General features: G+C 39.3%; 1 protein-coding gene across 2 annotated transcripts; it reads left to right on the top strand.

Annotated features, from left to right (window-relative positions):
• The first annotated feature begins 367 nt into the window (after positions 1-367).
• Positions 368-22,919, top strand: c1orf159.S (chromosome 1 open reading frame 159 S homeolog). Of its 2 annotated transcripts, XM_041571404.1 has the most exons (11): positions 369-494; positions 6,561-6,682; positions 6,810-6,882; positions 9,558-9,624; positions 10,403-10,510; positions 14,108-14,173; positions 15,638-15,772; positions 17,295-17,320; positions 18,077-18,107; positions 19,371-19,444; positions 22,679-22,919. In XM_041571404.1, the coding sequence occupies exons 3-11, from the start codon at positions 6,811-6,813 to the stop codon at positions 22,691-22,693; spliced, it is 594 nt and encodes a 197-aa protein (XP_041427338.1). In that variant the 5' UTR covers positions 369-494; positions 6,561-6,682; position 6,810; the 3' UTR covers positions 22,694-22,919. The 2 variants fall into 2 exon arrangements, with proteins under 2 accessions (XP_018083309.1, XP_041427338.1); XM_018227820.2 differs by lacking the exon at positions 22,679-22,919 and having other exon boundaries at positions 368-494; positions 19,371-20,021.
• The last annotated feature ends 1,782 nt before the right edge of the window (positions 22,920-24,701 follow it).

Genomic DNA, 24,701 nt, shown 5'->3' on the forward strand with positions numbered 1-24,701 from the left:
GTGGACCAATCCGGGTTTGTTAATTCATGCCTATGTTGTACCCCAGACACACCAGCACGAGGATCACTTCAGCTGTTACTATCTATAGCGTCCATATCACCTAGCAACACTTGTGCAAGGCACCATAACCAGACACACAAGGGTTTTGGTGTCTTGGTGACGTGGTCCCTTTATTACAGCATTACAGCTGGGAAAAGAAGTATGTCTCATAAAACAATAGCGTAATGAGAGGAAGCTGGGAATTCAATTCCCATCAGGGCTTTGGACTAACAGACCCGCCCCTTATATGACCTTGTCTCAACTGCTTTTGTTACCTGGTTACATTTGGAGCCAGGTGTGTGCAGGAGCCCCAGAGTATTATGGGAAGTTTAGTTCCTAGTGGTAACTTTAGAAACTCTAAAGTGTTGCCAGGACTACAAGTCCCAGGGTGGGACAGAGTGGTAATGTGAGACTGAGTGTGCAGATAGGCTGAAGTCTGACTGCTTGGAGCAGAGGTAAGAGACAGAGTTATTTGTCGGGACGTAGAAAACAAATCACAGTGATTGAAAGACACATAGCTAGGGGGCAGGGACCAGCAATACTGGGAACACAGTCACCAAGAAGGCTCATGTGTAAGACATTAGGGGCCTATTTGTTATAGTGTGTAATCTATTTTACACTGTCAATTGTGGTGTAAAATAAATGGTGAATTTATCTATGTGTGTGTTTCTTTTTATGCTGCCGAATGCAGAGTCTGAAGCTGTTATTTTCTTTCAATAGTTTTTATTGTTATTATTTCCAACAAACGGGGAGGGGGTACAGAAAGAAGAGAAGGGGATAGGGTATATAGAGTAAAAAAAAGAAAAAAAAAGGGGGGGTGCCACACATTGGTTACATATGAATATCTGCATTCACTTATCGAGCTATCACATTTCAGTTCCTCACAATGTTACTATAAAATTCATCACCGCAGTAAGCCTTTTTATCAGTAAGTCATAGAATATACAGACTACCTTATTCCCTTACAGCAGCTGCTCCAAAATATTGCTTTAATACATCTAACTGAATGGGCATCTCAAGATATGGTGCATTGATCTCTGGGCTAAGTATTTCGGTACTATGCATGGTCAGTGGGTGTTACCTAGCTACAGTATATTGTTTGTATGTGTCTGAATCTCTAAATAGGAACCACCGTAGCCACGTGTCTCTGAAAGATTGGTTTTGCCTTTCAGTTCTCGCTGAGAATTCCTCAAACTTTGCCAGTTCATTTACCTTACCCAGCCATTCCGAGAAAGAAGGTGGGGTGGTCGTCATCCATTTGCTTGGTATAAGAATTTTAGCTGCGTTAAGCAGAAATCTTTCTAAGGTAGAATCAGGTGGCATATCAGAATGGTCTATTGCCAAGTTCAGTAAGGAATAGGCTGGAGAACGTACCACCTCCCGACCTAGTATCTGCGAGCAAGCGTCCAGGATCAATTCCCAGTAGGGGCAGAGTAGATTGCAGTCCCGGAAAATATGCAAAAGTATACCGACTTCTGTTTTACACCTCCAGCATATGTTGTTAGCCATCGGGTAAATCTGCTTCCGTTTTTGAGGTGTGTAATACCACCTGGATAGAAGTTTATAATTCATCTCCTGGATTCTACAACATCGCGAGCTGAAAAGCAGTGCCTTTATTCCTATCCGGATGTCTTCTTCTGAGAGGTTCAAGTCTAGTTCCCGTTCCCAAGTTCTAATAAAGTTTAAGCAGCGCCGATCCGCGCCTTTATGCCGCCTGAGGCGGCCTTCCATTGCCGCCCCAACCCCTCCTCGCGGTGCTCACATTTTCTGCGCAGGAGGGGGCCGGGGCGCTGCACGACGCTAGTGCAGAGAGTGCAATTGGTTGAAAACCGGAAATTCGGCTCTTAGTTACCAGGAGTGGCATTTTTGCCGCCCCTGGTAACCAGGGGGGCGCTGCCGCCTGAGGCGAGTGTCTCAACTCACCTCATTGGTGGAGCGCCCCTGAGTTTAAGTGTTCCTTTAGGTCTCGCTGTGTTTGAAGACTATACAAAGTTGAGATAGAGTGTTTGGGAGGGTCTGAGCTAGACATAGTTGTTCAAAAGATGTCAGGTCTCTGCCCATGTGGGCGTTTCCGCCCAGATAGTGATAGAAATGTTTAATCTGGTAGTATTGGTATTCAGGCAGATTACTAGTTGGTCTGGCTTGTCTCAGCTTCTCGAGGTCTGCCAATTGATTGTCTATAATGAGATGTGCCATTTGAAGGTGGCCATCCAATAGCCACTCCTGGAATGAATTAGAGTGTAAAGCAGGCAGAAATGCCGGATTATTGGTCACTGGGGTGAAAGGAGAAGGTGAGGTTGAAAATTGCATCCGAATCTTCATCGTGTCACAGACCCCCGTTGTGTAATTTAGAGATGCATGGGATGTGAAGCTGTTATTTTACACTACTTCACACCTTGTATAACCTGTTAAAGACAATGGGGAACATCCAAGTGTCAAGTAAGTTCCAGCTGGTTTTACTCTATAAAAAAGTTTGTAAAAAGGCACGATGGATGAACGCCATTTTTTCCCATAGCATTTTCAAGCAGTTGCTTACTTTTAAATTGGATTTGTATGCAGAGGTACGTGAGTACATTGCTTAATAAGCATGATGCTGATATATGGTATATTTTGTCAAGGCAGCTTGTTTGGCCTATTTGTGAGCCAAAAACAACACACTCCTCCACTGATCTCTTTTTAGGGCTCATTAAAATATCAAGTAGATAAGTTAAGTGGTATGGGTCCCTGTTATTTAATTGCACTTAGGGGCCTATTTATCATACTGTGTAAAACAACATGCAGAAAAACAGAAAACATAAGCTGTGTAAAATAAATAGCAAATTTATCAAGGTGTGTGTTTTAATTTACTCTACTTGAACGCTAGATTTGACAACATTATTTTACAGCACTTCATACTTGGCATGCATGGGAAAGCATACTTCCCAACATTTGAAAAATGGAAAGAGGGAAAATAACATCTGCCGCATTAAACGTGGCAAAATGTTTGGACTGTGCCCATTTTAAAAGTGAAAGTTCTAGCTGAAAAAATGTGATGGATGAAAGCCATACTTTCCCATAGCATTTTCAAAAAGCTGTTTCTGTTTACACCAGATTTTTATGGAGGGGTATGCAACAGTGACCCCAGGGGAGCACTGGATTAAAATAACCATGAGTACAAGCCCTGAAATAAAACTTCCCTACCTGGCTCAGAACACAGATGGAAACAATTGTTTATTATCTGTAGAGACCAATATTATTTGTTTGGTTGAGTCTGGATTTGTATAAAAATTTGGTGCACTTTATAGTTGTGCATCTGTATAAGATAAGTTGTTTTAAACCATTACCTGTGAAAGGTTAATGGTCAGGGGCGCCGGCTATTCTGTGCTTCTGTTGCTTCTTTTTCGGTGAGCAAAGGTGAGCACACACCGGTCCACGACATGCACCACAAGGAAGTCTGAATCCAGTCGGCAAGACCATCCTCTGGAACTTTGCAACTATTAAAACCGGACTGAATGCGATTACCCCAAGGGGGATAAATGTGAGTGCATTTATTGATGTTTTTAATAGATTTTTTTAATAAATGGTATACAAGTTTCAGTTTCTATCCCTGCTCTGGAGCATGCAGAGATTGTAAGGTCGGATAAAGATCGCAAAGAGAATTTGCTACATGCGCTACGCCACAGGAGTGGTTTGTAAGTAGGCAATTTGCCTAAAGGGTGGAGGTGCTTCGGTTTTGAAACACGCTACTAATTGCTGCACAGGAGAACATACTTTACTCTTTACTCATACCCCCAAAATGTCTTCTTTTTTCTAACTGAAAGTTGAACAGAAAAAAGGGGAGCATATTTGCAAATAAGCCAATTGAAACACTGGGTGATAACCCTTTTGAATGAATGTATTACACTATGCTGGTTTTCAATTTCTGTTGCCACAGGCGCTGATCCCTTTATATATATATTTTCTTGGGAATACATATATTCGTTTTGGAATTGTTTTTACTACAGTTGAGAGACTGTGAAGTGATCGGCAAGAAATAACTTAAAAGACTGACATTTTTAACTAATTGTAAATTGTAAGCAATTCTTTTTCTACTGTCCTTTGCTCAGGACTTACTGGTGGGATCCCTTCGTAACCTATGTGATTTCCCTTTAAACCTAAACTGAGCAAAGTGCTAGAGTTTGTGATTCCCCTCTGAATCCCACAGAAGGTCATATAAATACAGGGGAACAGTCATGTATACATGAGCAGATCATTAGAAATACATTAAACATGGGTAAAGCAATATGTATTATGTGACTAACAGCAACAAAACATAATGTAGGGTTTTGGACATAAGGATCTTGGTTCCAAGCAATTAAATGAATTGCACTCCACACTGTATCCTGAATCCAGTTGCAGAATATTTAAGTCTTGTCATGTCAAGATCAGTGAAAAGCAAAACTATGCAGTAATTCCACATGCAGCAGCAATGAACCATTAACTAGGACTGCAAACCTGCATTTGGGTAAAAACTTTCACATTTTGTGCTGACTAACTACATGATTAAAAAATATTTATTTAATACACTGAGGGGCTTATAATGCTCTGTAAACAAAATCCCTTTCCCCATGGATTTATTTTTGGATGCATGAGGCCTAAAATGGTGTAAAATAACAGTATCAAATCCAGCATTCTGATGGCGTAATAACTTTAATAGTTTTTGAATCATTTGCCTTCCTCTTCTGCCTCTTTTCAGCTTTCAAATGGGGGTCACTGACTCCAGCAGCCAAACATCTATTGCTCTTTGAAGCAACAAGTTTATTGTTAATTTTTATTTCTTATCTTTCCATTCAGACCCTCTTCTACGCAGAATCCATTCGTTCATTTCATTCAAACCACTGCCCAGTTGTTAGGGTAATTTAAACCCGAGCAAGTAGATAGCTGTTAAAATTCCAATCTGGAGAGCTGCTGAACAAAAAAGTTAAATCATTCAATTATTTTTACAAAATGAAGAACAACAGCAAGTTGTTTGAGAATAGCATCCTTTACATCATAATAACAGTTATTTTTAAGGAGAAGGAAAGTCATCCTGCACTTGGGGGTGGCAAATGTTAGGCACCCCCAAGTGATTTTATTTACTTACCTGAAACCCCGGGTTATACCAGTGAGCACCACAGAGCAATTCTCTTCCGTCTTCCCCTCCCCTTCCCCCTTCACGCGACTGTGCATGCGTAGTAGAAGATAAGCCGAACTTTAACTAAAAAGTCGGCTATTTTGTTCAACTGCGCGTGCGTTTGCCCGGGAGAGATGCTGGAAGAGGATCGCTCCGTGGTGCTCACTGGTATAACCCCGGGCTGGTGCAGTTTTCTGCTGATAGGAGCACCGGCCCGGGGTTTCGGGTAAGTCAATACAATCACTTGGGGATGCCTAATATTTGCCACCCCCAAGTGCAGGGTGACTTTCCTTCTCCTTTAAAGGTGAATAACCCCTTTAAGGGGGGGGGTAGGGGCTGGTACTTTACAGTGCAATAGCAGAGTTAGAGAGCTCTTCCTGATGCTGCTGCGATTTGCGAGTCAGGCAGAATGACTGACTCTCAAAGCCCTGTACTGTTCACACCTAAAACCCAGACTAAAACTGCCCAGATTGTTCACCTGTTCACACTTTATACAAAATGCTAATGAGGCACCAGCACTGTGTCACTGTATGTAGTACATATTAGTGTGGTCCTGTCCCTGTCTCTTGCTCTGTTCTGTATTCCCTATGCTCCCTGTGTGTGCCCTACTCTGCCTGTGTGTGACATACTCTGACTGTATGTGCCCTGCTCTGCCTGTGGAAAGCAAGGCTGGTATTTGTTCTGGGGGTTTGTTAGCATTTGAAAGTAAATTATTGTTAGGGGCCCCTAAGGTGTTTAATCATGTGCTGGGGGTGCTGTGTTATCCAAGGGGAAGAGGAGGCATATGGATATGGGTATGTCTTTTACATTTATGAATGATAAGTGATTTTCCTGCAGTGAGCACTAACCATTTGGTTTTTTGGTGTGCTACCACAATTAATGTGGACATGATCTTGTATTAACATGGGTGTGGTTTAAAGTGGGTGTGGTTTAAAAACAGGGAGTGGTCAACACTGGCTTCCATTATCAGTTATGTAGGCCGGAAAAAATTCTGCCCTTGGTACCGTAGAAGTTGGACAGCACTGCATTAAATGATAAATAATAGTGGGATCTGTGGTTTTGCTATTGTTTAATTTGCTGTCACTGTTTAGAAAATCCCTTTGTTAGGATTGTTATTACAGAGCAAGTCGGGAACTAAAAATAAAGTATAAGATTGATTTATTGGATGACCTGGCTTGGGTACACAGAGAGGACTGCCTCAGCATGATGGGTATGTGGCACAATTCTTAGGCAAATGAGCGTGCAGAACATTAGTTCCATGGACTGGGCAGCATTTGTGTCTTTCCTTGCCATCACCCTGTCACTTGCAGACATGCAGCACTAATCTTAATGCTTATCTGCAGTTCCAGACTGTAACTCTGAACCACATTGATTTTTCTTTTAATGGCAGACCCTGTATGTGAAACTCATTCAGGAACAAAATGATAAGACCCTCGTCACCTAGCAGCCACCCAAAAAGAATATACAAACCCATGCCAAAATGCTTGTCTGAAATCTGACTTTTACAGAAAGGTAAGTTTTAGTGGGAAAAAAGATACAAAATAACCCACATTAAAAAAGTACTTTGGAACATAGTTACTGTTCTGACACTGTTTACCTGCTTACTAGCATCTGTATTAAACTACCTTTTTTGCATTAGAATGGCTGTTCCCTGTGCCATATTCCTGGGCAGGTTTTTAGCAGACACAGTAGGAATATCAGTTTCATCTGTGGTATGTATTCTTTTTATCTCCTCCTCTATTCCAATGAAATCATATACTAACTAACTTCTATTCATATGAAACAGCTGCTGTAAGTAAATGGAAATCTGGTGCCTAATCGGCATAATGAAAATAATCCAACTCAGCTCCACTACAGAAATGGATTTCATTCCACAGCGGTGCCTTTGTAAGCAATGGCTGCCCATAAGTAATGCTTACATTCTCCCTTTGCATCAGTATGATTGCCTTTTGTAAATTTCTCTTTTTTGTAATGGATGCTGGGAACAGGTGCATAACAAGAGAATGTAAGTTTTTGCTGTTCACCAGTTGAACTGTGCATAATACTAATTCAGAAGGGTCTGATGAAATGCATAGTAATGAGCTGGCAAGATGTAGTTGTGCATCATAGGGCTGAAAGAGTAAGGGTAAATGATAGAGTGATTGGAGTCTTTGCAGTAACACAGTGGGAGCTAAAGGGAGATAAAGTGGGACTTTTCTATACCAGTGCACACCTGCATTATCCCAGAGGCTTGAGGTGAATCAAATGGTAAAATGGAAAAGCAGTGCAGTTTGTTATACATTAAATTATCATGCTTTGTAATATCCCTGCCAATAAAAAGTTCAAAAGCATAAGGTTAACAGCTGTTTGATTAGAGAACAATTCTTGCTGGGTAAAATAACAAACAAGCTCATTGGCCCATTCACACACAGAATACCAGGTGTATGTTTCCTCTTGCTCCAAAGCAGTCCCAAAATGTCTAATGTCAACCAAGGGCCTTCATTGCTTGTAATAGCTATCATATCAGATTACCAACGGGGCACATCTGGCCTGGTTTTCAATTTGTGTTCTTGCACAGGGATCGATTACTAAAATGACCATATTGTATGAAAAATTTGGTGTGTAGCCAACTTAACAAACATTTTATTAAAGGAGGGGGTAAATATTATATATATATATATATATATATATATATATATATATATATATATATATATATATATATAAAATAGTCTGGAAGCTGGCACAGCACGTTAAACAGTCATAGTTGCCTGGGTGCAATAAGCCCAAAAATTAAGTAGAAGAATGAAGAAGCTCGCACTCTCAGGACTCATCAAGTCAAAAAAATGGTGTTTATTCAGATAATGAAAACAACTAACGTTTCGGCTTGCACTCAAGCCTTTCTCACTTTGAGTGCAAGCCGAAAACGTTAGTTGTTTTCATTATCTGAATAAACACCATTTTTTTGACTTGATAAGTCCTATATTTAGTTTTGAATAAAAATGAAAGCTTCTTTTATTTGCTCTGCTTAGACAACATCAAAACACTTGGGCTTGTAATAATTAATTTTTTTGCAAGTGAGCTGAGGTGTGAGTTACCTAAAGTTGAAGCCAAATGGGGATCAGCATTGAAAAGCTGAAGTGCCTTATATGGATTTCATGAGATTGTTCAGGAGGTTATTCACCTGCAGGAGAGCATATTTAGGGAAATGTCTCATTTGGCTTATTGTCACCCGCTATATATCCTTGCTACCAAAGGCAACAAAGCATACCTTGCTGGATATGTTTCCCCATTGATGATTTGCATTATTGCTGGTGGGAAGGAAACAATGTGCTTTTGCCTTTACAGCGTGCAACTATTCTCCATGTCTGCCACAAAGAAAACTCTTTCCCCTTCACCTCCCTTTAGCTCAGTGATCCCCAACCAGTGGAAATTGTTCACCAACCCCTTAAATGTTGCTTCCAGTGGCCTCAAAGCAAGTGTTTATTTTTTAATGCTTGGCTTGGAGGCAAGTTTTGGTTGCAAAAAAACAGGTGAACTGCCAAACAGAGTCTTCTGTATGCTGCCATTCCACAATAGCCAATCACAGCCCATATTTGGCACCCCCAGGTGCCAACATGTTTGTGTTGTTCCCCAACTCTTTTTACATTTGAATGTGGCTCATGGGTATAAAAGGTTGGGAATCCCTGCTTTAAACTAAACCATTTCTCCCTGATATTCTATTATATTTGTTTATTGTATTTATTATTTGCTTTTTAGATTGCTTCACTGCTGATTGGTGCCCCTTATTTATACATCTATAGACTACAACTAGGAAAGTCAATAAGAATGTGACCGCTCAAGACTCACCCCACTGTTTCCCCAATCAGCTCTATGAGCTCCGTGTGCTCAGCCACCAGCACTCCAACTGTGATGAATCCAAAAATATATATAGATATAGACTACAACTGACAGACAAGATTAATAAAACAACATATTAAAAATATGTTAGAAATGTTGTCTTCACGAGGAATGCAATTTTAGACTGGGTTTCTGGATACTTTTGACCAAAACTGTGTCTGAATACTTTTGACTGTATGGTGTTTATAACTGTCATTTTATATCCATCATTCTAGTGTTTTTCAGTATGAGCATACTTTATTCTTAACATTTTGTATGGGTTGCACAATGTTCCCTACGGCATGAATTGAGATATGTTCACTGAAATTCAAGCACTGTAGTCTGGCAACAGCAAAACGTCTCAGGAGACAAAATGGAAAAAAGGTGTTAAACAGTATATTTGCAATCCCATGGGTTCTTCAGTAAAAAAAAAAAAAACAAACACTGAAGACCGATCTCAAAATATCACATTTAACAAACTAGTACCCTATCCATAATTTCTTTTGTCCTAATTTTGTGTCGGATTCAGGTCTATGACTGCTGCAGTGAGAGAGATTTAAATGGCTCCTGTCCCATATCCCATCAGTGCAGCCCAGGTAATTATTGTAATGAATACAGATGCATGCTCCCTTTACAAAAAAGCACAGTTATAACGAAGAAGGGTCTTAGTAAAAACAAGACAATAGCATATAATTATATAGTTCACCTCAACGCTGTGTGAAACTGAATATTGTAATTATCCAAAGCTACATATGCAGGTCTTCCAAATAGAACTCTTCAATGTGCTGGTGATGTGTTATTTATCATGATGTGTTTTATGTTGTAATTAGTAAACAGGTATTAAGGGCTAAGGCAACAAAATGTCTAAAAATGATTACATTCTGCAGAAATGTTTTTGTTAAAAAATAAATTAAAATGCAGCAAGCTTTAAAGAACAAGTAAAGTGAAAAACTGATTTGGCTGTCATATGTGACTTTTTTGGTGTTCCATTCTGCTCCCCTCTAGTGTGAAATGTAAATGTTAATTTAATAGCAGATTGTTATTATATAACATTATATATTATATTAAATTCTTAGAATTGCATTGTGTCCATCATAGTTCACCTACAAGTTGATTTTTACTATGTTATAAAATGTTATTAGTATATTCCCACCTTCTGTCTCCTCCCAGTTTATACCTAAGTGTCACTGTCCCTGTCATCCAAAAATCTGCTTTGGGAGGCAAATTCAGGGGTGATTCTCTGCCCCTTGCCAACGGAGGTGGCACCTAAATGCCGTCCCCTCGCTCCCAAGCCTTACAATTCGGGTCCAGATTTTTTTTTAGGTTAAAAGTTACCACAGGAATAATGAGTCGCTGTTGCCTTTATCCAAACAGGTTGTTACAGACTCTGGTCAGAAGATGGAAGCAGCACTTGCATTAAATGCAAAAATGAGACCAGTCTGGGTTCTAAAGTCATTCCTAATGTGTCAGAATGCAGAAATTGTGAGTTTTGGGATGCATATGATGGGTGGCATAAGGGAACTGTTCCTATACTGTGAACCAGTGTGAAGGAAGGGTGATTGAGGAAGGAAGGATATTTCATTGGTTGGCATTTTTGTGGTGATCTACCCTACTGTCCATTAATAATAAAAACTCAGAAGAACCACTAAACTAAGACTGAGAAAATTTTTATGTAAGTACTTATGGGGCAGTTAAGCACCACCAAATATGCAAAATCCAGCTTCTGCTAAAGAACAAAGTCATGCCAGTGATTATCCCTGTCCTGCTGAAAACATTAACCTGACTTAAAGGCAAACTAAAACCTAAAAATTAATGTATTTATATACTGAACTCATTGCACCAGCTTAAAGTTTCAGCTTGTCAATAGCAGCAATGATCCAGGACTTCAAACTTGTCACAGAGGGTCACCATCTTGGAAAGTGTCTGTGACACTCACATACTCAGTGGCAGCTGTTGAGAAGCTAAACTTAGGGGTCGGTGCAAATTATCAAGCCAAAAATGAGGTTGGCCTGTAATATAAGCTGATGCCACAAGGCTGATTATTAAAATCTGATGCTAGTTGCACTGGTTTCTGTGCTGCCATATAGTAATTATCTGTATTAATTACTTATCAGCCTTATATTGTGACTTTTCTATTCTATGTGTACTGTATATTGTGAGTGGGTCCCTAAGCTCAGTAAGTGACAGCAGCACAGAGCATGTGCAGTGAATCAGCAGAAAAGAAGATGGGGAGCTACTGGGGCATCTTTGGAGACACAGATCTTTACTGCTAAAGGGCTGTGGTTGCCTTGGGCTGGTATAGAAGTCTAAAACATAATGTACCACATTTCTAGCCTACTTCTTTAGTTAAGCTTTAGTTCTCCTTTAAGGAAGTCAGACTGCTGCGTGTTCTCAGAGAGAGAGGGTGCAATCCAACCTTCAGAGCGCCATAGTGTTTTGGAGAGCTTTAGCCCTGGGATATGGTGTTTTGGAAATAACAATTCTAGTAATTTTGGGTCCCAGGGATTGCATAGCCACAATTATAAACAAACCTGTCAATATATATGTGTGTGTGTGTGTGTGTATGCTAGCTATGTTCCATTCTGTCATTGTAACTGATACCTGGTTGCAAGGCTACTTAAGCACTAACAACCAAATAGCTGTTAAACTTCCAAGCCTGCCGGCTGCACAACAAGAGGGAGTAGAAGTTAATTCTTTTAGCGTGTCTTTATCAACGCAGTACAACATACTGTCCCATAAAAACGAATATATAGTTAGTCTCACTATATAAATATATATATATATATATATATATATATATATATATATATATATATATATATAGTCCTCAAAGAAGGCACACAGGTTAGTGTAAATAAAGATGATGGTTTATTAACGAGAAAGGTTCCTGTGTGGAACCAAAATGTCGGTTTAATAAACCATCATCTTTACTGATCAGATAACCTTTTTCCTCCTTTTTTGTGCAAATCCTGTGAGTGCCAGTACTTGAGACTCTCTCTCTCTCTCTCTCTCTCTCTCTCTCTCTCTCTCTCTCTCTCTCTCTCTCTCTCTCTCTCTCTCTATATATATATAATTCCACTTGTATTGGTTAGTAACAGCACTCACGCTATATTCTCTTCCTTTATTGTCTGTGGTGCACGTCCCATTGAGGTTTTCCGGTCTTCCCTCGTTATATAAAATGCAAAGATAGACAGCACTCATTATGCAAAAGCTAGTATTAAAGTGAAAAGAGCATATACATCACCATGTACACATAATGTAGCGACGTTTCGAGCCAATATAGGCTCTTTCTCAAGCCATGTGAACAATGGTTTACTTAATAAAAATTTATTTTCATCGTTTCGGCTCCATCTCTTGAGCCGCCATTATTGGGTGGTTCCGGATTGGTGTGGATCCGGTTTAGTGTATGCCGCAGCTTGAGGGTTCACATGTGTTCCTTCAATCTCTGCCATCACCACTGCTCCACTCTGGGGATCCCTCTAGGTTAGGCGTGGGGGAAGCATAGGTACCTGCCAACAACTGTTGAGAGTGCTCCATCTGGTCTACCTCCAACCACTCTAGTCTAGGCCCGCTGCCCAAGATGGCTGCTGCTCACTGTCCCTCTGTCTGGAACAACTGTCTTTGGCAGCGATACCTCCTGTGGGTTCAGCTTCCCTTTTTGTTTCTTTTATTTGGTCATGGTGTTGTGGGATGTCAGTTCGAAGCCTTTAGGTACGGCAGCCCTCAGCACATGCTACTTGCTCAAGTGCAGAGCTAATTTTTTTTTTACTTAGGGAATAGACAGGATGCTGCTACACCTTACCCCACAATTGATACCATCCATGACAAAATCCTTAGATGATGTAGTGTACATGGTTTTTCCCCTTCATCAGCTCCTTTTGTTTGGCCATGCATAGATGCATTTGTTTTTGAAAACCCGCCATATGAGACTGTGACACATGCTGATCTTTGCTCAGTTCGGCCGGCCAGGGTGTGGGGAAAATCAGACTAATTAATTGTTTGGCACCTTAGCCAGCAGTCAGTTCACAAAAACGGGGCATGTGCAGACCTGTCATGGTTCCATCAGCCTTAAGGGATTTTCTAGCCAGCCCAACACTTACCAACTGGACAATCTTTTGACCAACAAGATGTTGTCTAATCAGGAAGGGCGGCAATGATAGACTTTATATGAACCTGTATATGGTCACTGGGATGTGCCAGAATGGAGGCTTATTGTCTGGGCTCTGCCAGTGTGTTTCAGGCAGTGGAGAAGCATGAAAGTGTCACTACCAAACTTTATTTACTTATTTATTTACACATTGAAACCTTTGACAAAAAAAGATTCTGGCACTCTTTAGTCCAAAATCACAGCATTTTGAGCCTGAAAATTATTAATACAAGTGCTCTGTTTCCAAAGCACATTAATGGAAGGTGGCAGTGATCGTTAGAGGTGATTCCTTATTGATTGAAAATATATGCCTCACATGCTATATTCCATTCTTTGTATATATATTTCCATTCTTTCAATTTCAGTAGTCCTTGCATCCTGCCTCCTAAACTTTGTTCTGTGTTTGTATTTTGCCAGTTATTTCACTCTTACAGTATATTTATGCCACCTAGCACCTAGACTTGCAGATCCTTTCATTACTGTGTATTCCTATTAAAGTGATACTGACACTAAAAAAATATTATAGAAAAAATGTATGTACATCAAAAGTTACCTATAGCTCATGTTGATCATTTTTCCACTCACAGGGCTGCTTTTTAAGTAATTGTTACTTGAAGTTCCTAAACTCGACTGTTTTGCCAACCTGACTGTCCCTTCTCAAAATGTTAGTTAGAGTTTCTACTGCTAATGGACTACTGAAGCTCAAATATGGCAGCACCTCATAGAGGAAAATGGGGGATCAGATGTAAAAGCATCTGTAAATACTTTTATGGCAAAATTATAAATAGCATGCAAAGACAATATTATGATAGATGTAAAAAAAGGTTTAATTTCTGGTGTCAGTATCTCTTTAATCAAATTTGATGCAAATACTATTTTGTTCATGGTTCCATATTTCATTGTTTTTCTTTCTTATTGAATTTTTTTGCCAGTCAGCTCCAGTGCACTGGATATAAACTTGAATGCCAGCAGCTCTCCTCCTGTGCCCCACAATCTTGGTAAGTCATAGAACAATTTAGATGAAACCTTTCTTTGGAATTTGGTTTGGTTTGCGTAAAATCTAGATTCAGCTGATTCACCCAAACCAAATAAAACCTTAAGTATAATGTGACTTTAGTAATGGTACTTTCGAGGTTTGTGGGTCATCCAGTACATATGATTAATACTTAAAACCAGGAAATTTTAAGAGCTCATTGTGGCTGCTGGCTGCTGTGATAATACACCATGAAATTAAAATACCATTGCCCTGAAGGCAATACATTTCTGTTTGTAAATGATTGACTAAAACCCAAATAGCAAAAAGGGGTTTAATTTATTTTGCCATTGGGCCCAAATGTGACTCAAACATTATGAATTCATTGCATCTTTATTTTGTATACAAAACATGACTTCAAGGAAGATAGTGTATATGTTCTATTCATGTGATGTATGGCAACAGTAGAAGTTGTGGTTAATAATAGGTCCAATACGCAGAACTTTGCTGCAAAACTCAAGTGCTTTATTGTGTCACGACATGTTTCGAGCTGAGCTCTTTAGAGCTCAGCTCGAAACATGTCATGACACAATAAAGCACTTGAGTTTTGCAGCAAAGTTCTGCGTATTGGACCTACCGGTATTATTAACCACAACTTCTACTGTCGGATATTATTGCTTCACTGGACAGAAGCAGTGGTTAAAGGTTGATCAAACTGAATCTATCATGACGTTATGTGATGTATGGCATTCCTACTGTCTAGATTTAGCAGTTTGTTGCCTTTTGAATTTCTGATTACAGGTAAAAGGCAGCACAAGCTTTGATTGGTTCATACTCCCACTTCTCCCCTTTATTGCCATTAGGGCTGAACTCCATGGTGCGACTTGTTCTGATCCGACGTGATCAGAGGAAGCGGATGTGTCGAGACGGATGCAACGAATATAATATAATGTAATTGGAATGTTGTACCTAAAAGCTGTGTGCATCCGACTCGACATGCACGTTGCGTCTTCATCCGATAATCGTGTCGTGACGGATGCATGACTTTTTCCTATTACTTACATTATATTTGGCGCATCTGCTTCCTCTCATCGCGTTGCTCGGATCTGAAGTATTGTAGGTGCATTATGTGGTTCAGACCTTAGTCCCTTTTTAGATTATTCATGATCAGAAATACACTTGTTTCAGTTGTGTAGTGAGAGATATGATGAGTTTGTTGTCAATTAGGCTTAGAAAAATATATTATGATTGATGCTTTCCAGGATACAGTAATATAGTGATGATTGGGTCATTATTAGCAACAGTGGTTTTTATGTCTTGCCTAGGGTAATTCTTTTTTTTTTAAACAAATGTGTTGGCAGTTTAAAACCCAGCTGTTGCCTCTAAAAAAAGATTTAACAGCTAAAGTCAGGCAGCAGGGATTCTTCTGATGCAGTGACATGGTGGAATGGAAGTTTGAACTTGTATTTATTCTTTTCTCATTTTACAGGTAGTCCAGGAATAGCTGCCTCTCTCCTGCTGGGAATACTCGTCATCAGTCTGTTCCTCATTCTTTCAGTGGCCTCATTTTTTTACCTCAAACGTTCACGAAAACTTTGTGAAATGTTCTACAAGAGAAATAAGGGTGCGTACCATGATCTTTGCCCTGATATCGCTTACATAGATCTTAGGGTTTTCTTCAATAGTATAATGCATAGGTATATAGTGCCCCTTGAACACAAGTGTCTGATGGAAAAGATTTTACATTTTATACAGTACATATTTGTCAGTAGAAACCCACTCGAGCTTTCGAATAAAGAAGGTATTCCTATAGTGCCATCCTTTTATGTGTTTTTCAAAAGCTGCCCATTGCTGGTATTCTGTCTTCAATTTCCACTGAATAGTAAAATATGGAAGGTCAGAAGGCGCACACTTATATGAATGCAACGTGCTGATCCAACAGCAGGCTGCCCAAAATGTCACCAGTGCATGTATATTCCAAATAATTGCACACTCTTATTAGAAAGAAAGTTTATTTACAGAAAAGAAAAGTTACAAAAACATTTGCCCTATGCGTTTCGACCGTGAAACGGTCTTCATCAGGGACACAGAAATGAAAAAGTAAGAAAAGGCCTTTTCTTACTATATCATTTGTGACCCTGATGAAGATCGTTTCACGGTAGAAACGCATGAATTTCCACAACACTATCAAAATACTTTGTATTGAATAGTGTCTCGTAACAAGATGGGAAAATAGCAGAACAATAAGTGTTGCAAAGTTCATTCTTTATCGGAATTGTTTGCCTAGATAGAAGTCTCAAATGTAAATTTCACAGCTGGGATGCACTAAATCCAGGGTTTGTCCGAATCCTTGAACTTTTTGCAAGGTTCAGAGAATCCTTTAAAGGGGTTGTTCACCTTCCAAACACTTTTCAGTTGAGTGGTTTTTAGATGTCTCTCTAGTGTTTCAGTCTGGCAGCTCAGTGATCCAGGAGCATCTGAACTATTACAATTTGCTACATTATAATTGATACATTTAATTTATACACTTCTCAGCATTATCTGTGGAGTATTAGCAACTTATTGTATTGATTCTAACAGCTGCCTTTAATGAAACTCAGAGATTCTAATCAGCAGGGCCAAAGATAAGAAATGTATCAACAAAATGTATCAATTTAGAACAGTTAAAGAGTCAGCGACCCCCCCCCCCCAAGCTGCTTTAGAAGGTGAAAAATGAAACTTTACACTTCAATATTAGAAAAAAGGTCACAAATAGAAAGTAATAGGAAAAAGCCTTTATTTCTGGTGAACAATCTGAAACCAACTGACCTGAAAAAAGTGTTTAAGGGTGAACAACCCCTTTAGGGTTCAGTTTGGACAGATATTTGGATTCAGCCAAATCCAAATATTGCAAAAAAAGCAGAATCCCCGCCAATCCTAAAACGAATCCTAGATTTGGTGCATACCTAACTAACCTTTAAACCAACCTTTAAAACCACACGACTTTAAAGATCTGGACTACTAAGAGTGACAGTTTTTTTTTTTTTCACAATTGATGACATTTTAAACTTCTTAATTGTGAATATGCAGGTTTAGCTGAATGTGCAGAAAAGTAGTTCTGGTCCCTGTAGCAGTAACTAAATTTTAAATTTTTTTTTCCATATTAGCATTCATCTTTCAACCCAGTGAAATGGTAAGTGATTTTATTGACTTTTTCCAATACCAGTTTGCATCAAAAAGCCAATTTAAGGGTGAAGGAAAGGAGAAGGAAAGATCCAATTGATGGGGGGGGGTGCCAAATGTTAGGGCATCCCCCAAGGATTGTAATGACCTGATACCCAGGGCTGGTGCTCCTATTAGCAGTAAACTGCATCCGCCGGGGACACTAGTAGGCGAGCAATCTTCTTCTTCCTTTCTTTCTTCAGAATCCAGTGTCCAATGCATGCTCAGTAGAACGTAAAAGCAATTTGTTTTGTTAAAATTAAAATGATCTTAACTCTAATGCACATGTGCAAAGAAGGCAGGAAGAGGTTCACTTGTGCCCCAGGCCGGTGCAATTTACTGCTAACAGGCGCACTAGCCTTCTTTCTCCACACAGGCACACGTGTGCAGTAAATTTAAAAGCCGGACTTTAAAAAAAAAAAAAAAAAACTTTGGCATGCACTGGCTGCTGGATTCTGAACATGGTGGAAAATAGAGGGTTGCACACACACTAGTGGTATCAGGTAAGTGATTACAGTGCTTGAGTGTGCCCTAGCATTTGGCACCCCATATCAATTGGAGCTTTCCTTCTCCTTTAATCACTAGGTGGACCAGCATTTAAGGCTATTGGTGGGTAAATAATGACTTCACACTATGATTTGAGATTCAATTGCTGCTATTCAGGGCGGTTATTGGAGTTTCCAATAAAAGTAAACGTTTAATTGCTAATTTCCTTTTCCTTTTGCAGGCTTCTATGATTCCAAATCCCAGATCTTCAGGTAACCAATGTTTTCCAACCATTTTTTCTAACCATCTAAGAGCAGGGATCCCCAGCCTTTTGAACCCGTGAGCAACATTCAGAAGTAAAAGGAGTTGGGGAGCAACACATGCATGAAAAATGTTCTTGGGGTGCCAAATAAGGGCTGTGATTGGATTTATGATAGCCCCATTTGGATTGTCAACCTACATATAGGCTCTATTTGGCAGTACACCTGGTTTTTAAACAACTAAAGCTTGCCTCCAAGCCTGGAATTAGAAATTAAGCACCTGCTTTGAGGCCACTGGGAGCAACATCCAAGGGGTTGGAGAGCAACATGTTGCGGATCACTGATCTAAGAGAATTTGATTTTGAGCAGTGAGGTTGGGGAATGTCCTGCCAGATGATAGCTGATTCAGTTAATACCTTTAAGAGTGGCTTAGATGATTTCTTGGACAAGAAGAATATCCAAGGCTATTGTAATGCTAAAATCTACAATTAATATAGATATGGGTATATAGTTTATGTGAGTGTATGGAGGGGTCAGTGTGTGTATGTATGGATTCTGGGTTTCATTTGGAGGAGTTGAACTTGATGGACTTTTTTTAGGACCTTTTCTTTTTTCATCCTGATTTAACAATGTAACTTTGTGTAGTGGAGCAGTAGTGGTGCCAGATTCAGAGCATCAGAACCAGACGACATAAACCCCCAAGTCCTATGTGTGTATGTTGTTTGTTTTTTTTTATTACAAGGGTTGTTCACCTTTAAGTTAACTTTTATTATGATGTATAGAATAATATTGTGAAACAATTTGCAATTGTTTTTAATTCTTTATTATTTGAGTTTTTGAGTTATTTAGCTTTTTATTCAGAAGCTCTCCAGTTTGTAATTTCAGCAATCTGGTTGCTATGGTTCAAATTGCGCTAGCAACCATGCACAAATTTGAACGAGAGACTGGAATATGAATGGGAAAGGGTCTTAATAGAAAATTGAGTAATCAAAAGTAGCAGTAGCAATACATTTGTAGCTTTACAGGGCATTTGTTTTTAGATGGGGTCAGTGACCCCCATTTGAAAGTTGGAAAGAATTAGAAGAAGGAACTATAACAAATAAATAATGAAAACCAATTCAAAAGTTGCTTAGAATTGGCCATTCTATAACATACTAGAAGTCAACTTAAAGATGAACCACCCCTTTTAAAGCCTTTCATTTTTAACCTAAATGTAAGTTTGATCCTCATACGACCCACTAGTGACTTGAGCTTTTTTCTGGTTCATTATTTCAGTTTGTAAGCCAAGGTATGTCCGCAGTGAGAGGACGCGCACATCAGCAGCTCCAGATTCTGCAGTGGACACACGAGTGAGCAATGTTTAGTCTAGTTTAGTTGTTTCTGCTTAAGCAGTCACCAGTGTTGGGATGACGAATCTGAACATCAGAAATATTGCAAAAGCCTTGAAGAGGGTGTGAACGAATTTTATAATTTGTGTCTTCTTCGAGGTTTGGACTTCGAGTTTTATAAAGCACTGAACGGAGGACAATACTGTTAATCCACTTGTATCAATAGGCAAACATTTTACATGTAGTTGTTGCAAAGATCTGTAAGAACAATGAAGCATATGTTACCCTAACGGTCAAATCTGTCACATTAGACTGTTTTAATGCTTTCTGCTTAATTTATTTTGTGAAGCAGTGGAACAATGGAAATTCTAATCTTTCGTTCATGCTTATTTTTTACAATTTGCATTTTTTTTTGGTATCTACAGCAACTTTAATAAATTAATTTAAAACATATCCTGTTTTGCTAGCCAAAATGACTGGTAAAAATGGATCTGGAAAGGTGAAACTTATAGTAAGGGCAGATGATAAATTGAAATATACTGTGCGAGGAGTATTAACTGTATATTTTCACTTAGAAATAAAGAGTAGATTTACAGAACTATTTTATCTGCCATTATACTTGTATCGGTGCTGCTCTGATCCTGCTCAGATATTCTTAAATGAATTGGTCTGAAATTGTTTAATAACTCTGTTTTATATTGTTTTATATTTGCTGCCTCTTAGAAGGTTGCTACCTGTTAAACAATATTTCTTTGTATAATGATATTTCTGGACACCCTTGCTGAGAAAAGTATTTCTCTGATTCAAAGTATAGCATAGATGTATCATGCATTTTCACTTGCAGCCATCTGTGTTAAACAGATAGGTTGTGCAAAATAAAAAATGTTTTAAACATAGTTAGTTAGCCAAAAATGTAATGTGTAAAGGCTGGAGTGACTGGATGTGTAATATAATAGCCAGAACACTACTTCCTGATTTTCAGCTCTCTAACTCTGAGTTAGTCAGCGACTTGAATGGGGGCCACATGGGACATAACTGTTCAGTGAGTTTTCAATTGATCCTCAGCATTCAGCTCACCAACAGTTATGACCCATGTGGCGCCCTCAAGTCACTGATTGGTTACCAGGCAGTAACCAATCAGTGGAAACCAAGAGCACTGAAAAGCAGGAAGTAGTGTTCTGGCTATTATGTTAGACATCCAGTCACTCCAGCCTTTATACATTACATTTTTGTCTAACTAACTATATGAGAAACATTTTTATTTTGCACACTATTTATTTATCCAGTTTTTATTTTTACACTGAACAATTCCTTTAAATATCTCTTACTGGGTGTGCCTGACAGTCCTCTACAGCTGCAAAACCTTCAGACAATATTGCATTCTCTGCAACACAATATTAATGGCCTTTGTTATCTCAATCAGTCAAATAAAAAGCTATGAAGGAGAAAAAAAAACTATATCTTAACACTGAATCAAATGATTACAATAATATATATAAAGATATCTGTCCATAAGCCAACTCTTGCTGTTTATACTGGGCACATATTATCATGTATTTATATAGCGCCAACATATTGCGTAGCACATAGTTCCAAGGTGACTACTGATCTCTTCTTGCAGAAGGTGCAGTGCCACACAGATGTCTGTTGATATTAGTTATGCTGTTTGCATATGGACAGAAAACTAACTTAAAGAAGAATTCAACCCTAACCTTAAAAAACACCTACCCCCCTACCCTACATAGACCCCCCGCCTAAGTGTTACCCCGAGCAAATGCCCCTAATGTTTTACTTACTCCTCGGTGCGGATTCAGGAATCGGAGTTCACGTGCGCCATCTTCTTCTCTTTGGAAATCTTCGGAATGAGACCGGCATGTGGACGCATATGCAGTTGGAGCAATTTTCTGTTCTTCGACCGAAATGCACTGAAACTCACAAAAATTGCAGAAGCACCAGTCTCATTATGAAGATTACCGAAGCGGCTGAAGATGGCGCCTGTGAACTCTGATGCCTGAATCTGCACCAAGGGGTAAGTAAAACGTTAGGGGCATTTGCCCTGGGTAACACTTAGGCTGAGGGGAGGAGGGAGGGGGGTCTATGTACGGTTGGGGGTTTTGTAACTTTAGGGTTTAGTTCTCCTTGAAGGATCATGTACAGAGGGTGGTTGTTAATAATACATTCTCTGCTTGGAGTAAGGTTCTTAGTGGGGTCCCTCAGGGCTTAGTATTGGGTCCACTTTAATTTGACTTCTTCATTAATAACTTAGGGGAGGGTATTGTAAGTAATGTATCAGTGTTTGCAGATGACACAAAACTATGCAGACCAATTAATTCCATCCAGGATGTGGCATACTTGCAGGGAGATCTTAAGAAAATGGTAGACTTTGGGTGGCTAATTGACAAATGACATTCAACAGTGATAAATGTATTGGAATACAAAAATATGCAAATATCACTTGTAACCTGAATGAGGTTAAGTTAGACACATCCTTGATGAAGAAGGGCCTGGGGGAACTTGTAGGAAATAAACTTAGTGAACATAAATGTGTTTTCAGTTAGAGCATACTCTGACAGTATACCAAGGCAACCAATCAAATGTTTTCTTTCATTGTTCTACCTACAGCTGCCCGAACAAATCTAATCTCTAAATGGTTGCTATGGGTTACTGCCCAAGTGCAGATTTGCCTGGTGCCTGTAAAGGTGAAAGAGCAAATCCCAGCACCCTCAGTCACCCATTTCAGTTACAAGCCTACCAGAGGTTAATTGCATATTGCCATACAGAAACATCCCTCTGCTTTCCTCTAGCAGCTTCCAACAATTTGCCATTAAACCCCCCCCCACACAATTTTTTTTACCAAACTTGTAAAATGTGGGTTACACAATTAATAACAGGGCTGTCGGATTTTGACTTTATCAGCAATTTATGAATCCAGGGAAGGGGCAGCAAAAACTCAACCTCTCCCCCTCCATTCACTTGCTAGAGCAGGTGCAACCTGTAAGGTGATTGTCCTTACTTCTGCTTGTGACTGTGCATTGTAGGAATTCTGATTAGTATAAACATTGTGTGACCTTGATATGTTATATTCAACAGACACTGATTTGCAAGTGTAGGAATGTTAATTATAGGTAAGACTGACGAATAAAGATGATAAACTTCCTGTGTTTGTCTGACATCCCAGAAGTATAATCACAGCCTTGTAGTTTATTTCCCCTGTGCTCCTTTATGTATTAATCACTGATTATTTTTAAATCATAGCATCAATTCTACTGACAGCAGAACACCCAGAAGATGTTAAGGCGCATACACTTACCCTGATGCAGTGAGTAAAGCGCATTTTCAGGCACAATTGCTATTTTCTCCGCACAATGTGGAATTTGTGGATCTTTGCACTTGCACTCTGGAGCAACTGTGTCCGATTCAACTCCCAGATATTTTTACAGTCTGTCTGACGTCAGTTCGGGATTCAGTTACGAATAAAGTCTGCACCCAATTTTTAGTCGCAAGTGTCTGAGCTGCATCTGTTAATTAAGGAAACCCTGGTGGCTGGGTTAGAAGGTGACTGTAGCTCCAGGGTTGCACAAAACACCATGTGTCAATGGCGCAGCACTGCTCAGTTCAAAACAGAATTCCCAAAGGACTGAGTGCTGCTGAGTGCTACTATATGGAAGCACATTTGAACACAAGTATAGCACCTTTAGTGAAAGCGGTTTTAGATGCAATTCACTGCAGGGAATATGCAGCAGAATAAGCCCTGTTGTATAAGTAATAAACTTTTTAACTCACAGTTCTCCCCTGTACTCAAAGGTCAAAGTCTCTATTTCCTAAGAAACCCAGTTTTCATAAAAATGCATATGTAATATAAATGTTTTTGATTTTTCTCTCTTGTTAAGCGTTTTATGTCATACACTTGGTTTAATCCATTTAAAGATTTTAAGAGTTATGTTACAAAGGAAATTTCAGTACTGCTAATGATTTCTGGCACTATAGTGAGGTTGTTTTTCATTGGAGGCAATGGAAACTGCCCCTGGCACAATAATTATGGAATGAGCGATCCCCAGCACTGTCAATACTGACAAATAAAATGCTTTGTGTACCATAGGCCTTAGAGCTCATAACAGTAGTATTTATATAGTTATATTGTCTGAAATAATAAAGCAAGCTAATAACTCAAACACTCTAAAACATGTTGTGTAAGTGGCAATAAAATGATGAATAAACAGGGCTGTTGTTAAGAGTAAAGCCAAAAGGTTGCTCTGTTGCTCCCCAAGGGAGGCATCCCTATTGCATTTTATTTTTATAGCATTTGTGTCCTCTTGAAGGAGAAGGAAATATTAATCACAGGAGGGGGTACTAAATGTAAGGCACACCCCAGGGAATGTAATCACTTACCTGATACCCTCCGGACAGTGCTTCTGTTAGCAGAAAACAGCACCAGCTCAGGTGTTCTTCTTAGTGAAAACGGTGGAGCCATCTTTTGCACACTACAGTGCAAAAATCTGGATTATTTTTGTTAAAGTTTGGCTTTCCGTTCTGCTGTGCACCTGCACTCGTGTACAAAAGGTTATATCCAACGATATATGTCCCCAGGCTTTTCATAAGTAAAAACAAATCGTTTATTCAAGATTGAATAAGACAGAATGCACAATATGTGCAAAGTGATTTTTAATACGATATACTATACAAGTGTTTAACATTATTAAGATAAATATGTAACTTTAACTTGGAATACAGTATACGATAGGATACGAAGGCCCCACAGTGGTGATTTTGGATGTATATTAGGAAAATAGGGTTAATTCCCTCTGAATTGTGATTGGTTTTAAAGTAAAATGGGAGGGAGTAACAGGGTTTAATTCTGAATGGAACATGCTGTTAACAGAGACACCTATGACTAAGTGCCGGAGGGTACGAAACGCGTAAGGTGGACCGTGTGGGTTAGTATGTATCTAATTTTTTAATGCAATCTCGAATAAACATTTTGTTTTTACTTATGAAAAGCCTGGGGACATATATCTTTGTATATAGCCTTTTGTATGCTGATTGCCTGGGAACTGGGGCAAGTCCCCTTGGTTTGATTGAAGATATACAGAGCTCAGGCGTTGATTCCCGACTTAATATTGATATATCACCTGCACTCGCGCCCATGCAAAGAACCAGGGAGATAATTGTTCCGTAGTGCTTACTGACTGGTACTCCAGTCCGGTGTCATTTTCTGCTAACAAGAGCACCAGCCCAGGGTATCAGGTAAGTGAAAGTAAAAGGAAAGGTTTAAGCTGGA

This window comes from Xenopus laevis, chromosome 7S (assembly GCF_017654675.1).
Source record: "Xenopus laevis strain J_2021 chromosome 7S, Xenopus_laevis_v10.1, whole genome shotgun sequence".
In the NCBI taxonomy this organism is placed as follows: Eukaryota; Metazoa; Chordata; class Amphibia; order Anura; family Pipidae; genus Xenopus; species Xenopus laevis.